The sequence below is a fragment of the Drosophila busckii genome, chromosome 3L (genome assembly GCF_011750605.1).
Source record: "Drosophila busckii strain San Diego stock center, stock number 13000-0081.31 chromosome 3L, ASM1175060v1, whole genome shotgun sequence".
Taxonomy (NCBI): Eukaryota; Metazoa; Arthropoda; class Insecta; order Diptera; family Drosophilidae; genus Drosophila; species Drosophila busckii.
This window is the reverse complement of record NC_046606.1, coordinates 8,707,068-8,723,063: the sequence shown is the minus strand read 5'-3', so window position 1 is coordinate 8,723,063 and position 15,996 is coordinate 8,707,068. Positions and strand designations below refer to the sequence as shown.

Below are 15,996 nucleotides of genomic sequence, written 5' to 3'. Positions count from 1 at the left end.
TACAAATGAGATGAGATCTTAGTAAACATGGACTAATTTACTTACCCACAGTTGTATATTCAGCTGAACTTGTATACAAATGAACAAAAAATATTTATAAACAAATTTGACAAAAAAAAGTTAAACATTTTACATTTAATTGTTTTTATATATTTTTCTTTTCATTCTCATTCATCGCATCTTGGATTTTTGTTCTTGTGTGTGTATTTTGTAAATGTTTTTGCAACATCCGCTTAGCGTTACATCTAAGAACAAAGATTTCAAATTCAATTGAGTCATGGAATTGGATCGTTTTGGTATTGGAAATCGGAGCATCAATAGATGTCTAATCCCAAATACCAGTAGAAAATGCCTTTGCGTCTGCTTGTCTGTGTATGTGTGCGTATGTGTTGTAGCTGTGTGAACCGGAATATATATCTAGTATTTTTTTTTAAAGATATTATTATTTATGGTCTATATATATACTACATACAGATGTATATATGTATATATGAATGTAATTGCATATTAACTACAGACTACTTGAAATTGTTACAGATGCGAAGGGCGTCAAAAATTTTACAAAGGTTAAGGAAAAATAGACTGGTAATGAGGATCTAAAAATATTTTCAATATGTTAAGGATTTCGTAATACTTAGCATTAGTACAATGAATAATTTGAGTTTTCCTTAGATTTTCACAATATTGCGATTTTATTTGTTTATTTTTTGAAATCTTTATTGGATGCTTGTAACGACGGGCAGTAGATCCATAGAAATTATAATTGTAAAATGTTAAAAGTTTAACTATGTGCTTAGTGTCTAATGAAAAATGTATACATAGACGAATATGTATTGTATATCTGCTTAATAATTCGCTTTTGGTTTTACTTTCATTTCGCTTTTTATATTGTATAATTTTGCTTTTCTTTTTTATTTTCTTTGCTTTTTTTTTGCAAAAAGTTGTCAAGCAGAAACGAAAGGGGTCCGGGGTTCTGGGTCCTTGTTAGTTATGCTATGCGGTTTGCAACTATTTATAAATTTAATTTAAATTGAATTACAAGTTATGTTTGCTATGTTATCTTCTCTCAAAAACGTAGCTAAGTTTTCATTTATGCTTTGATTTATGCTTGCTACTAATTTTGTGATAATTTTTTTTACTTTTTTCTTTTAGCTTGCATCTATTTTTGATAGTAAAATGTATATATAAATATATATACACATATATTTTTTTTTTCATATAGTTATATATACGTTTAAGAATTACATTATTTTAATTATAGGACATAAAACTAAGGGTTAGGCTTACTAAGGATTACTAGAGGCTGGGAAGGGTGTTGGGGTTTCGCTTGCGTGCGGCGCTGGAACGGGAAACGGAACAAACCGGGGGGCTCATTTCTTTAATCATATATGTATTATATATATGTATAATAATTAGTAGTAAAATTTGTATGTATGTACAATTCGTTACGTTGCTTAGGACTGATCATCGATCAATAACATGACCTGTTGCGTTGTTGTCTGTGGATTTCTTGCGCACTCCACCTGATGAGCATTCCAATCCTTGCGCTGGCAGAACTCCGAGCAATACGGTGTCTTTCGACACAGCGAACACTCTGCCAGTGCCTCCCGATTGCAATTGGCGCACTGCAACGGTTAATATGATAAATAAGAGTATGGTAAATTAAATAAATTTACAGTTACTTACTTTCTTCGCCGATATGATCTCGTTGCCGTGCAGTGAGCCTGATATATTGGGATCATCAATGTCCGCATGCACTTGGACACGCATTGCACTGACCGCCGCATCGCGCTCTTTCTGCAGCACTTCGAGGCGTCGCTCGTAGTTTTGCTTCATTTCATTGAGCAGGCGTTTAAAATCGTGCGTGGCCTTCACCATTGTGCAGTAGACATGTTCGATATTTTTCATCGATTGACTGCTGTCCAGCACTGCAATGGAGCCCGTATCATTGATATTAACTACAAACGTTTCACGATCGTAGGGATTGCCCATTTGCGTCTGGTCAACCAGCTCGGTGGAGGTGTCTAAGCTATCATTCAGAGTCGCCCATGGCTCGTCCTTGGACGTGATGTTTTCCTCGGCTAAAAACATATTACTCTCATCCACAACGCTGGCTGTCGCTGCCTGCGTTTGATCAACATTGTTGCTGTTCATGCTGTTGCCACTTGTATTGTTGTTGTTGGTGTTGCTATTATTGTTGTTGTTATTATTACTGTGGCTATGCGTATTGCGTTTGCGCTTGGGCCCCGGCTCCACATCGAGATCTGTTTGATTCCGCTTTCGTCGCTTATACGGCGTGAATAGACGCACAGGACCGGAGGCTGCAATGTAAAATCAAAATAGGATATAAGTTAAGATACACACACTATGGATACAATGCAGGAGTATTTAAACCCAATGCTACTTGAATATCAGGCAGGGAGTAACGTTGTGTGAATTGTGCAGCTCTCACCTGACTCACCTGCTTCGTCATCACAGCAGACAGTGCAACTGCAATTGGTTGCATGCGGCGTTAGTGTGCCCTCATCGATAAGAGACTGCAACGACTTGCCGCCGTACTTAATGGAACGCTTCCAGTCCTTGCTGGAGCCGCGACCACAGACATGCTCAAACTCGCTTGGCGTATGCCATTTGTCTTTGTACTTGACGCAGCGTCCACGGCCACCGGAGCCGAGCTTGCTGCGATACAATTCTGCGGAGGTGGTTTTGCAGCGTATCGGGAAGACCTCCATGAGCTGTGTGCTAGACGTGGTCTCCGCCCAACCCGTTGAGCCAGTTGTATTCCCACCGCCGCCACCGCCACCTGCCGCATGGTCGAGCGTGCCCATGCTATCGTGGCTATTGTTGCTTCCAGAGCCATCGTGATTCAGTCCAATGGTATTTGTTGCGGCGGAGTTGGTGTTACCAACACTGCTGTTGCCGCTTGTCTGTGTCTGCTGCTGTTGTTGTATGACAATTGTTTTGAGGTCACCGCCCATGCTGACCGTGCTGCTGGACAGGTAACCATTGTTGTCGACGCACAGCATCGGCTTAAAATGTGGAAGCTGATCAGGCGTAATCACATTAAATGCCGTGCCAGTTATCATCGAACCGATGGGCAGTTGTACCGAGGGCACCGATACTGATACACCGCCGCTACCGCTGTTGTCGTTTGAGGAGGATGTGACCATGCGAACTTTCGTATCCAACTGCATTACCATGGCGCACATTACAGATTACGACGCGTTGTGTCGTTTCGTTTGCCGTCACATTAATATTGGTTGGGTTTTTATCAATTTTCCAATTTGAATTGTATTTTATATTTATTTGTTTCGCAATTAATTCGATTTTGTTGGTTTTTCGAAGGTTTTACATGCAAGAAATCAAAGAAAATTTCGTATGTGTAAGTAAACAACACAGCATGGAAAAATGAAAATCGGTATACACAACAATTTGCGCCACACACAAATTCTGACGCTGTTGAGGAGTTGGTTGGTTATGGTGGTTGTGGGGTTGGTGGCAATGGTAGTGATGGTGGCGGGCTTTTGGGCTCAGTTAGTTGTAGCTATAGCTTTGGCGCTGTGGGCCGTAGGGCGCAAGCACCGCGCGCATTTTTGTTGCGCCGCCTCCGCCTCCCCCTTTCACAACCCCCCTTTGCCGAACAAACCTAACAACCAACCGACGGAGCAAGCTAAGCAACCCTCCGCCCCCACAAAACACACACACACCACTTGTTCACACAGACGTAAGCCAATGCTTATGCACATACATACACAGAAAACCACACATACACGTACACAGACAGCACACATAGGCATTGGCAGTGGCCGAGGCAGAGGCAGAAGGCAGCGCGTTCGACAACTGCGCGTTGGCTGCGCGGGCATCCCACGAAATGGAACGAAACGAACGAAGGAATGAAGGAACTAACGAATAAACCACCCTTGCCGCCAACGCCAGTGCCAGTTGGATTTTACACTGTGTGTGTTGATTTACCTGATGATGGTGATTCTCTAATATGACCTCTTCTTTCACAACATCACGCACATCTTCTGTTAACCCGGACACTTCACGTATTCTGCTCAAATGATGGAGCTCAGTTGTGGAATCCTGTTCCATTCTGTACCGCAGCCACAACAAAACGACACAATTTCACTTCTTCTTCTCCTGGTCTTTCTATAATCTCGCTTTTGCTGTTTGTTGTCTGTTATCGTTATTGTTGTTGTTGTTGCAGCTTTCGCTATTGCTGCGTCTGCAATTTGTTTGCGCACACACCATTCACTTTGCGTTTATATCGTTTTTACATGTAAACATGTTGAAATTTACATTTTAACACTTCTTAAAATTTGATATCCACAGCGATATAAGAAAACACTGCGATATATCGATGTCCGTGATAGAGATGAGCATAATATCGCCACATCGATTCAATAATAATGTCAAATAGCGATATTTAAGAAAGTTCAATAATACTTTTCACGCGATATTATTGTCATATCGGTATTTATGCGATGTATAAAAAATATTGCCGCTCTTTTTATAAAGCAGGTCCAAAATGCTTCCAGCTATGATTTTATTATCCTGAGTCAACCAAAACAAAAATTTACTTAGAGATTCTCGCACCAGAGTACTAATATTGCAATCCTGCATTGCTAAAATTTGAAATATGTTTACTTATGTTATCGTTCCTAACATTCTGAATGCGACATGTGATATAAAAATATCGATATTTTTATATTTCATTGGAGTATCGTGTAACAAATTCGACTGTCCTTGAGTAGCAATCGAATATTTCAGTCGTCTTTCATTGCAGAAAAAATAAGAATGGTAAATTTACTATTTTTCCTAAAACATGTTTAAATGCATTATGATTTATGCTACTGCAGGCAGATGTCGATGTCTTCATAAGCAACTACACACTTGTCGACCCTGAAATCTATCAGCTATGGATCGAAGGATTTTCTTGTAGGAATGCCTTGTTTCACTTCTTTGTTTACGTTTTTTTTCTTATTGTCTTCTTGTGCTTTAACAGCCAGCGAGGCAGTATGCTACTTAAAACAAAAAGGTTTCGGGCATTCTATGGGTGCACCAATTGATCTGATTGCATCCGATGTGTTAGACCATTATAGGACCTACTCTCTAATTGAGCTCTACTTGCATGCACCGACAAAGCTGATGGAACAAAGCTGTTTCCAACTGGAGCCACATACACGCGATCTCATTATTGAAAAGTATTATTCAATCGACGATGTTGTTGCACGTGAAATTCTTGGCAAAAAACTTACTTCAAGATATCGCAAGGATCTTGACGAGGTGGGCGAGAAAACATGTGTCAAGTTGAAATCCTGTCGGCAAGTAATCTCATCAATTGCTGGAACCGTCATTTAATGTTTTGCTTTATTTCAGTCGCCAATTCGACAATGTGAAACGTATTTTTAGAGCGGTAGAGGAGCTGCCGGGCACACTGACTAATAATATTAAGCAACATTTTTTTATATCCAATGAGCTTGCCAAGTAAGTTGAAATATATTTTATAATTATTTTAATCTGAAACATTTACTTGCAGAAAATATGCGTGTATTGTGTTTTTAGCTTGCCTACGTTTTGAAACATCTAAAAAGAAGTTGCAGTATTTGAGTTTTGATGATTTACTCACCTGTTCACATGCCATCATGAGCTACTGGACTTATACCTATCAGGTAATCATTTGCCGATAGCTATAAGTCTCTTAAATTATACATTTGTGCATTTCTTAGCACACCGGACCCGAGTACTACGACACGGAAATGGATAAGGAATTCTTGTTAGATTTGCGTGAGCTGCGCTGTCTGCTTGATAAAGAAAAGGAGATTAAGCAGTATGTTACTAAAATTATAATGTACTTACATAGTTATTTACGTTTAAAATACTTTGCAGCCTTGTTGGACTTCGCCTGAAGCCAGTTCTTTTAGAACGTGCCTTTAATGAGCTGGACAACAATTTCCGTTCTTACTGGCGTGCGCTGATTACGATTGCTTGCAATTTGCATCGTAACCGTGAGCTACGTGATCTCTTTGTTGATCTCTGCGAGAAGCTGATCGAGCCATGGCGGCAGAATAGTTGGAATCGCGAGCAAGTTAATAAATTCCTGTCCTCAATAACGCAGAGTGTGCTGGATTTAGAGATATCTAGGTAAAATCCACTTTCTAGTTATTTATCACTGCTAATTGGCCATTTAAATTGCAGAGACCAGGAAACACGCTGTCTCTGGGACAGATACATGCAGGTCATTACGATATGTTTGGATAAAATGTATCACATCTAATTATAAATGTTGTATATCCGTGTATTTACAAATTTGATTTGAAGCGTTTGACAATTAGGTCTAAGTACAAGTAATGTTTTTTAATAAAAATTAGTTTTGTTTATAAACCCTCTTATTCATGTACATTACGCCACTGACAAGGCAGATTATATTAAGAACTGCAATTGAGCTTTCGTTGCAGCTTACTGTAAGGGTTGCCACATAATTGGAAAAGCACAAGTAGCTGGAAAAGCTTGCACTTCTCAAATTGCAGATATTTCGCGTTAGTTGCTGCGGCTGGTCTGGTGTAGTTACAATTAACGATTGTAAACAACAAATTCTAACTGTTGAATCAGCATTGTTATGGAAAATAAACGGGTATTTTTTGAGTAAGACAGTAAACTTATTAACATTTTTAAATGAAAACAACCTGACATTTTCACAAATCCTATTGTTGCTTCATTACAAATTATACATATGTATGTATGTATATTTGTGTGCGTATTTGAGTGTACGAATCTGCGCTCACACACACGCACACATACGGAAGTCCAATAGCTTACATGTGTTCTCAGAGCGGAGGGTGTTTGAACAGCAGCCCGAGCAACAGTTGCCTCGTTACTGTTGAATGGGGTGGATTTATGTGTCTTGTTTTTGACAGCTAATAGTCTATTAATATTTAACAAATCAATGTTACATGTGTATTTTAATCTTGCAGTGGGAGCCTGGAAGAGCTTGAAGATGAGGCATTTGATGGGGAAAAATCGACACGCACTTCAGATGAAAATCGCAAGTATGTAAAAATAATAGAAATTGTATAGCGAGAATTTTAAAACATCTTAATGTTGTAGACAAAATCACAGCGAGATTGAGAAACGACGACGTGATAAAATGAACACATATATAAATGAGCTATCTTCCATGATACCCATGTGCTATGCCATGCAACGAAAGCTTGACAAGCTAACGGTACTACGCATGGCTGTGCAGCATTTGCGTGGTATACGCGGGAGCCTACATCCGTATAATGGGGGCGAATACATGCCCAACTTTCTGTCCGATCAGGAGTTAAAGATGATTATTTTGCAAGCCTCTGAGGGTTTCCTATTTGTTGTCGGCTGCGATCGCGGACGCATACTTTATGTTTCTGAGTCAGTTTCGACCGTTTTAAATTGCACACAGGCCGAATTGTTGGGTCAGAGCTGGTTCGATGTGCTACACCCCAAGGATATAGGCAAAATCAAAGAGCAGCTGTCTTCATTGGAGCAATGCCCACGCGAACGTCTTATTGATGCCAAAAGTGGGTATCTGTAATTCTGTTTAAAGGCATTTTAAGTAATATTCATCCATACAGCCATGTTGCCGGTTAAAACGGATGTGCCACAGAGCTTGTGTCGATTGTGTCCGGGCGCGCGTCGCTCCTTCTTTTGTCGCATGAAACTGCGAGCCGCCAGCAATCAAATCAAAGAAGAGTCTGACACATCTTCCAGTTCACGCAGTTCCACAAAGCGTAAATCCAAGCTGAGCATGGATCACAAATATCGCGTTATACAGTGCACAGGCTACTTAAAATCCTGGACCCCTATTAAGGACGAGGATCAGGATGGAGACAACGATGAACAAACTACGAACCTGTCTTGCCTGGTGGCCATTGGTCGCATACCTACGAACGTGCTCAACTTGAGTGTGCCCTCCTCGCTGGACAACCAACCAAACATTCGACAAGTGCTCTTCATATCACGTCACTCAGCGGAGGGAAAGTTCTTGTTTATGGATCAACGGTTGGTAGCAACAATTTTTCTGTCCTTTATAATACTGAGCTTCTAACTCTTATTGCTTTCAGTGCTACACTCGTGATTGGCTTTCTGCCGCAAGAGATACTAGGCACTAGTTTCTACGAGTATTTCCATAGCGAAGACATCTCCGCGTTAGTCGATTTACATAAATTGGCAATGCAGTCGCAGGAAAAAGTGACCACACAGGTGTATCGCTTTCGCTGTAAGGACAATTCTTTTATTCAACTGCAAAGTGACTGGCGAGCTTTTAAAAACCCATGGACAAATGAAATTGACTATATAATTGCTAAGAATACAGTGTTTCTCTAGATGTGTACTATTTGTAACTCGTACGATTAAGGATTTTGATTCAAGCTATACTAGTATGTAATGTTTCAATCATAAATCGATGTACCAATAAGTAGTAACTTTGTTTCAAAAACGTGCAGTGTTGTTTATAATAATAAACGGTATGTCCAAATCGTAAGAAAAACTATTTTGATCAAATTTTTATCCTCAAGCCAATGCTTGCAATAAAAACTATTATTTATTATTTGTAATATTTAAATAATTCTTTTTTTCAAACAAAAATTACCTAAAAGATCATATTGTAGATAAATGAGGTGAGTGAATTATAGATTTACTACAGCGTATGCTCTCGTGAAGTAATTGTGATGATATTTATGTATGTATATAGTTTTCCTCATGAATTCGAAAAGTTCTCCCACACTTCTCTTAAAAATTGATAAGAAAACCCAAACAATTCTCTTTCAATCGAAACAAAAACAAAAGAACTGCAATGTGACACAAACTACGCGTGGCGATAGTTTTTTTATTGTTTATCAATTGAAGAGAAGCCGGCTGCGCCAACGCTATTACGTTTGATTAATTGTAGTTGTGTGGGTTTGGTTTAGTGGGACGTTTGCAGCCAAGTGTGCGATATCCAAATAGATTTACTTTCAGTTGCCATAGAGCAAGCGTGGCGATCGGTCGCATTTTGTTTGTTCAAAGAAATATAAATAAAATAAAAAATGTTTTTTATATTATGTGCTATAATAGTTGTATATGTGATATATGGACTACTCATCTCCATGCGAAGACCAAAGAACTTTCCGCCAGGTTAGTAGATTCCTACTATATGCATTTATACATACATACATATGTATGTATAGTAAGTACATAACTAAGAAGCTGCACACGTTTTATTCATTCATTAAAACTAAATTTGATTTGATTTACTGAGCAAAACCTTTTGAGCTTAGTTATCAAATGCTGACTTGCATATTTATTTTTATAGCAAACAGTTTTTTTTTTTAAGGATTGCATTGTGCTCAGTTTACAGTAAATTAGTGACAGATTAAATTGCAAGCTTTAAGAAAATAAATACTGGTCGCAGCCTGAGAACTGTTGAGCATGGGTTAATCCAAAGATTATACAATAAGCTAAGTACAGTATGCATTACCAATTGTAAATGAAAAACTTGATATGGAAAACTGGACGAAGTTGACAGCCCACACGCACACACACACACATACACACGTGTATATGCAAGTATGTGTAGTTTATAGAGGCATTAGACGCGTCTGGCATATATAATAGATTCATTGATAAAATTGTCACACAACATTTCAGACAAGTCATTACCATATGCATTTATACGCATATATATAGCTGACCGTATCAGGGGAACTAGTAATTACAAATTATTATTAAATTATGTTATGTCAGTCGCATTACCCAAAATAACAGTTTTATTTTCAACTGATAAGAATTGGTTATTTTTCTGATTTTATGATATAAAGATTTCAGATTTCAGTAGCGCCAAAGAGATTAGATTAAAGTATAGTTTTGTATATAGTGTATTTGTAGCAGTAGTCACTAAAAATCTATGATTTCATTCTGCTCAAGGGCCCGCTTTTCTACCCTACGTGGGCAATACGCTGCAGTTTCGACGTGAGGCGCGTGCAGCTGGAGGACAGCACAAGCTCTTTGAGCAATGGTCGGAGCGCTATCAAAGCCAACTACTGGGCTTGAAGCTGGGACAGGAGTACGTGGTGGTAGCGCTCGGTCATGAGCTGGTGCGCGAGGTGCAGCTGCAGGAGGTGTTTGAGGGCCGACCGGACAATTTCTTTTTGCGTCTGCGTACCATGGGCACTCGCAAGGGCATAACCTGCACGGACGGTAAGCTTTGGTATGAGCATCGTCACTTTGCAATGAAGCAAATGCGCAATGTGGGCTACGGTCGCACACAGATGGAGCAGCAGATAGAACACGAGGCGGAGGCCCTGCTGCAGCAGCTGAGTCGAACAGCAGCGGCGCCTATAGAGCCGGTCAATTGGTTGGCACAGAGTGTTCTTAATGTCCTCTGGTGTCTTATAGCAGGCGAGCGAATTGCCAGCGACGAGGACAGCACATTGCGTCGACTATTAGAGCTAATGAATCGTCGTTCCAGACTGTTTGATATATCTGGTGGCTTGCTGGCGCAGTATCCCTGGCTGCGCTTTGTGGCGCCAAAACGTACAGGTTACAATCTAATAAGGCAATTGAACAGCGAGCTGTATGGTTTTTTTATGGAGACTATTGGCGAGCATAGACGTCAGTTGCAGCTGTGCCAGGAGCGCAAGCAAGATCCGCCAGAGAATGATCTGATCTACGCATATTTGCTGGAGATGCAAAGCCAAACGGATGTGAATAGCACCTTTAATGAAACTCAATTGGTCATGACCATATTGGATTATTTTATAGCTGGCTCACAGACTACCAGCAATACCATCAATCTGGCCTTAATGGTATTGGCCATGCGGCAGGATTTGCAGCAGCAGCTGCATGCAGAGTTGTCGGCCAATCTGCACAGCAATGACGACTCCGTTGCTTTTCCACATCTCAGTCGACGCGAGAGCTTCCATCATATGGAAGCTTTTATTATGGAAGTGCAGCGTTTCTTTCACATTACGCCCATAACGGGTCCACGGCGTGCACTCTGGTCCACAAAACTAGGAGGCTATGATATACCCGAGAATACCACCATATTGATCAGTCTGCGTTCTGTGCATCTGGATGAGCAGCACTGGTCAAAGCCACATGAATTTCAACCGTCAAGGTTTATCGACGAGTCCGGCAAGTGCCGCAAGGATGAATACTTTATGCCCTTCGGCCTGGGAAGGCGACGCTGCTTGGGTGATGCACTGGCGCGAGCCTGCATCTTTTCGTTTCTGGTAAGAATCGTACAGCATTTTCATATTGTGTTGCCCAAGGGCGAGACGCCCTCGTTGGTGCTGCAGCCGGGCATTACACTTACACCCAAGCCCTACAAAGTCCAGTTTGTTAAGCGTTAAGGCCTTACAATTATAGCTTATGAATATTAAAACTATTTTTGTATATATTATTTAATTCTGTTCCGATTTCTTGTTCTTTATTGAGTGAAAAAAATTTAAATTAAATAAAATTGCTAATTCAAATAATTAATAATTGCAAATTGTTTTCAACAAATTAGTCAAGACTATTTCAACTTAAATTTTATGGTTCTAAAACATACATAAATATGTAGAAATAACAACACCAAAGCGCTTTGAAGCATGGAGATATATAGTTGCAATATACACAATCCGTGTGTATATACTTTAGCAGGCATGTATATGCAGGGTTAAATTATTTACAAAGTTATTAGAAAGGACGCTACATATATATTAAGGTATAAGGTTCATGAAATGTAACTAGCTATAAATCGCTTTACAATACAGCAGTTGCATTCGCAAATAATATTAATGTTAATGTTAATAAGAGTATGCATAACAAAGGAAAACAAGAACATGAAACAAATGTCGGGCTCGACTTGACTTAAATGCTAATGACTGCACACTGACGACCATAATCCAACTTATCATCATTACTGCGGCTGCTTCGTCTATCATCACCCGTGCATAGGATCTTTCTATCTATAGCTATAGCTTCCTTTCTAATCTCAATCTGAATGTCATGCTAGAAATTAAAGCCCCCATCAGGCATATTGTGTGCATTGAACTCATATTGTTGATTTCCCTCCACTGGCGCCACACGCGTATCCTCCTCCTCATTGCCAAAGTATTGTTCCAGAATGTTAAATGATTTCTGATATATGTCGCGGTTCTCGTGCGCCTGCAGATATTCTATTTTGTCCAACCCTTTAGAATAAAGAACAAATACTCATTAAATTCTCAAAAAATGTCTTTAAATAAGTTAAGGACTTACCTCCACATTCTTCAATGGTCATAGCGTAAGGATTAGGTCGCACCGGAAACTTTTCACCCGCTTTGAGAATATTTTCAAGCGCATTGAGTGCTACTTGAACGACGTCCGAGTCGACGACTGTGAGGAATTCACACATGGGCGACACACAGCCAATTTGCACAAGATAATGTATCTGTTCCGAGGTGCCACTGCTGGTGGCATTTGTTATGGCCCAGGCAGCCTCCTTGCGTGTCTTAAAGTCTGCCGTATGCATGATGCTCTTCAGCTGGGGGAATATATTAGCATTGATAATAGCCTGTATCTGTTCGCGATTGCCGGCCGCAATATTTGAAATGGTCCAACAAGATTCCTTTTTAATTGTTTCCACCGGAGAGTTTAATAAATGACTAATGCACGGCAAGGCATTATAGCTCAATATCACTTGGGTCTGCTGATCATCGCCGGTAACAATATTACCCACAGCTCGTAAAGCTGCCGTGCTGACATTTTGTTGTGGATGCCTAAGAATTAAAGATTAATCAAATGTTGCTCGTTTAAAAAATTAAGTAACTTACAAAAGCAGCTCGACAAGACGTCTACACACGCCAGCATCAATTACAGCCTGTATTTTATCATTGGGTCCATCTGATAGATAGCTTATGGCCCAGCAAGTATCGCTCAACACATCGCCGTCAGTGTACTTCAGCAGTCGCGCCAATATAGGCAGACCGTGCTTAATTTTAGAAAAATCAGCAGGCGGATTCTTGCCACGACACAGATTTGAAAGCGTCCACACCGCATTGCGTATCATTGATATTCGGTCCGAAGTAGTCAGCACACTGTAAGTGAATACATGTTACAAGTTAGTAAAAGGATTTCAGTATCAATGATTTATACTCACTGTAATAGTGGTAAAAGAATGCCTGAACTAAGCAGATGATCACGGCATGTGGGTGAATCGCCAGCGATGTTGCCTAACGCCCAGACAGCTTGCTCCTGCACATCATCGTGAGGGCTGGACAAGAGCTCAATAAAAATGGGCACGGCGTCAGCCTCAATAACGATCTTTGTCTGCTGTGAGGTGCCTGAGGCAATGTTTGTAAGCGTCCAGGCGGCTTCAAATTGCAACGTGGCATTCGTGCTTAGGCGCAAGAAAGTAACAAATCGCGGTACAATGCCCTTTTCAATAACCTCCTCAATGGGTGGATTGGGATCACGGGAGAGCAGCTTGCGAAACTTTTGTGTCGCTTCCAGCTGATCGCTCTCTACGTCGCTGTATAGCATTTGTATCATCGATTCGGATATTGTTGATTGTACCTCCTGTTGCTGTGAAACTCCACGTGCTGCCATGCTACCCATGTTAGGGCATTGCCCGCTGCTGTCTGCCATGTGCATATCGTTGGATTGGAGCTGTTGGTCGCTGCTGCTGCCTTCCACACCGTCGCCCGAGGTACTCGATGGAGTTGGCTCCAAGACAACATTTCGTCGCTTTGAGAGCTGTTGTTCCCGTTTGATTTTACGGAGTTGTATGCCGACCTCTTCGCGTCTGCGTCGCATCTCAGTAGAGTCTAGAGAGGCATTTTTATAACGCTGCTTGTGTGTCGTGGACATTTTGATGTCTGTTTCGAGTTGCTTGCTATATAAGGCATAGATAAAAGTCAAACGTGCATTTCTTAAAATTATTAAAAGTTACTAAACAAATACTTGGTTACATCTGAATGAAATGACTTGATTTCTGATCCATGCTCTAGTTATCGCACACTGACAGGTAGAGCATAGCCAAGTCGGCGTTGTCAAATATCAAAAAAAGTTTACTATTAGATTCCTTGCCTCTTCGTGATTTAAGCTTGTACACACGCATTACCCATTTATTAAAGTATGTACACTACTATATATGTGATGACGCGCGCCTGTGCTTTAATATTTTATATGCAGTTTATTCGACTTTTCTATTTGCAACAACACTTTCACATTCTAATAGTAAATACATTCACGCATACACATGCATACATATGTATTTACACATGCATACATAAAGAAACAAATATGCACGTGTGTGTGATTGGGGCTTAGGTCAGCGTCATTATTTATAGTTTATTTTTTTGCTGTGCCTTTTACCACACTGTCGAAAGCACTTAAATTGTAGCAATCCTTGATACTTCTTATCACCTTACCTTCGAGTTTCCCAATTTTAACTGTCTATTAATGGTATAAAACACAAATGCAAAACCCACACGTTTTTAGTTAGCTGTGTAGAGTTGCCAGACTGCAATTTGTTGCACCAGCTGATTGTGCAATTTGATATCGATAAATAGTTAGATGGGTCTATAACTTAAAATGGATAACTCAAACAAAGGCAAAGCTGCGCAAGAAACAACAAAAACTGATGTCAGCGAAGACCATCAGAAGAAATATATACAGCTTCTGCACGACTACAACGATCTTAAGGATGCGACTCAAATTGCAGCAGGAGCTTTGGCTAATGCTAATGGACTGACTATAAAAGCGGTACACAAAATGTATAACCTGCCAACTACCGACTAATAAAAATGTTAACATCCTATTAAACTCAATATCTTTACAAAATAAAAGAAGCCAGATGCTTGAAAATGGCACTGACTAGTAACAATTTACTGGAGAGTACCTGTGTAACATTACATCTAATAATTTCACTTAAGCCTAATCAATTTACTGCACTTTGTTCCGTTGCACATTGGATATTCACTGACCGGCATGAAAATAGTTTCGGCAGCGTTCATTAAATGCCTTATAGGTACGCTCCTTTATTATGTCCTCTACATTTAGTTCGGCTTGCAAAACCCTCAGCTGCGGGAATCAAAATAGATTAGTAATGGAAAATAAAAATCGCCAGATGCATGTACCTTGCGCTGCTCAGCTTTAAATTTACTATCAGTCTCCACATCGTTGGGCTGTGCTTCACGCACCTCGCGTAGCTTTTTGAGAGTAGTTGCAGATAATGTTATGCAATTACGTATGCTAGATTGCTATAAGATTTTGAAGTTTTAAAGTTTCTGTGTGCATAAGTTTCTTAACTACAATTTACCCTAGTGAGATGCGATTGTTGTAGCTTGGCATATAGATCCCGACATGTGCTTTCACTATTTACTTGACCCTTGAACGATTCTGTCGGTAAAGCATTAAGAGCGTATATGATTTTGTCGTCTACATCACGCATCTTCTTCAGCGCCTCCTTTTGTGTGGGTACAAACATGTATTTAGTGAATTGAGCATATGTTCAGAAAATTGCTAGTATCACCTGGAAGCCTAGAAAGTCCATGCAAGATACAGCCATCGGAAAAATTGATTGAAATTAATAAAACTGAGTAAAAATTATAAAAACAAACTTATTTTGCCGGCGCAATGTGCCTTTTTAAAGCGTTGCCACCAAATCCCATAAACATCGATATACTTTGGGTGCCAATAAAAATACAAATTTAACAGCTGATATACGTTGTGCATTTTTAAGATTAACCATTATAATTGTATCAACAAAAGTATTTTGTTTATAATGGGGAAAAGTTGAAAATACCGCTAAACCGTAAAAATCTAAGAGCAGTGCTGGAATTAATTCGTAGAGCCTTACAAAAGTTGGCGCTAGTTAAATAAATATGTAGATGTTTAAATTAATTAATTTAAAAGAATGAAACTCAGTGTTAAAGAATTTTAACAATGTAAATATATTTATTATTGTTTGTGCTTATTAAGGTATAAATATTTGTTTGTGAAACATTTAAT

General features: G+C 39.7%; 6 protein-coding genes across 8 annotated transcripts; 3 read left to right on the top strand and 3 right to left on the bottom strand.

Annotated features, from left to right (window-relative positions):
- Window positions 1-1,236: 1,236 nt before the first annotated feature.
- Window positions 1,237-4,460, bottom strand: LOC108598449 (deformed epidermal autoregulatory factor 1). Of its 2 annotated transcripts, none has more exons than XM_017985088.2 (4): window positions 3,973-4,460; window positions 2,453-3,188; window positions 1,687-2,321; window positions 1,237-1,625 (listed from the first exon to the last, which is right to left on the bottom strand). In XM_017985088.2, exons 1-4 carry the CDS (start codon window positions 4,093-4,095, stop codon window positions 1,455-1,457), a joined length of 1,665 nt encoding a protein of 554 aa, XP_017840577.1. In that variant the 5' UTR covers window positions 4,096-4,460; the 3' UTR covers window positions 1,237-1,454. The 2 variants fall into 2 exon arrangements, with proteins under 2 accessions (XP_017840577.1, XP_017840578.1); XM_017985089.2 differs by having other exon boundaries at window positions 2,462-3,188.
- A 277-nt stretch (window positions 4,461-4,737) lies between these two features.
- Window positions 4,738-6,368, top strand: LOC108600990 (acidic fibroblast growth factor intracellular-binding protein). The gene is made up of 8 exons (XM_017988853.2): window positions 4,738-4,803; window positions 4,863-4,941; window positions 5,009-5,327; window positions 5,383-5,490; window positions 5,543-5,675; window positions 5,733-5,833; window positions 5,893-6,147; window positions 6,202-6,368. Exons 1-8 carry the CDS (start codon window positions 4,801-4,803, stop codon window positions 6,278-6,280), a joined length of 1,077 nt encoding a protein of 358 aa, XP_017844342.1. The 5' UTR covers window positions 4,738-4,800; the 3' UTR covers window positions 6,281-6,368.
- A 110-nt stretch (window positions 6,369-6,478) lies between these two features.
- On the top strand, window positions 6,479-8,547 carry LOC108600989 (protein cycle). The gene is made up of 5 exons (XM_017988852.2): window positions 6,479-6,648; window positions 6,978-7,052; window positions 7,111-7,559; window positions 7,614-8,040; window positions 8,103-8,547. The coding sequence occupies exons 1-5, from the start codon at window positions 6,623-6,625 to the stop codon at window positions 8,362-8,364; spliced, it is 1,239 nt and encodes a 412-aa protein (XP_017844341.1). The 5' UTR covers window positions 6,479-6,622; the 3' UTR covers window positions 8,365-8,547.
- Window positions 8,548-9,045: 498 nt separating this feature from the next.
- On the top strand, window positions 9,046-11,443 carry LOC108600386 (probable cytochrome P450 305a1). Its single transcript, XM_017987932.2, has 2 exons — window positions 9,046-9,153; window positions 9,943-11,443. The coding sequence occupies exons 1-2, from the start codon at window positions 9,066-9,068 to the stop codon at window positions 11,367-11,369; spliced, it is 1,515 nt and encodes a 504-aa protein (XP_017843421.1). The 5' UTR covers window positions 9,046-9,065; the 3' UTR covers window positions 11,370-11,443.
- Window positions 11,444-11,762: 319 nt separating this feature from the next.
- On the bottom strand, window positions 11,763-14,512 carry LOC108600384 (importin subunit alpha-7). Of its 2 annotated transcripts, XM_017987931.1 has the most exons (5): window positions 14,415-14,512; window positions 13,142-13,876; window positions 12,816-13,079; window positions 12,262-12,761; window positions 11,763-12,194 (listed from the first exon to the last, which is right to left on the bottom strand). In XM_017987931.1, the coding sequence occupies exons 2-5, from the start codon at window positions 13,849-13,851 to the stop codon at window positions 12,013-12,015; spliced, it is 1,656 nt and encodes a 551-aa protein (XP_017843420.1). In that variant the 5' UTR covers window positions 13,852-13,876; window positions 14,415-14,512; the 3' UTR covers window positions 11,763-12,012. The 2 variants fall into 2 exon arrangements, with proteins under 2 accessions (XP_017843420.1, XP_017843419.1); XM_017987930.2 differs by lacking the exon at window positions 14,415-14,512 and having other exon boundaries at window positions 13,142-13,956.
- A 309-nt stretch (window positions 14,513-14,821) lies between these two features.
- On the bottom strand, window positions 14,822-15,618 carry LOC108600388 (coiled-coil domain-containing protein 58). The gene is made up of 4 exons (XM_017987934.1): window positions 15,518-15,618; window positions 15,305-15,451; window positions 15,123-15,245; window positions 14,822-15,066 (listed from the first exon to the last, which is right to left on the bottom strand). The coding sequence occupies exons 1-4, from the start codon at window positions 15,551-15,553 to the stop codon at window positions 14,962-14,964; spliced, it is 411 nt and encodes a 136-aa protein (XP_017843423.1). The 5' UTR covers window positions 15,554-15,618; the 3' UTR covers window positions 14,822-14,961.
- Window positions 15,619-15,996: the final 378 nt, after the last annotated feature.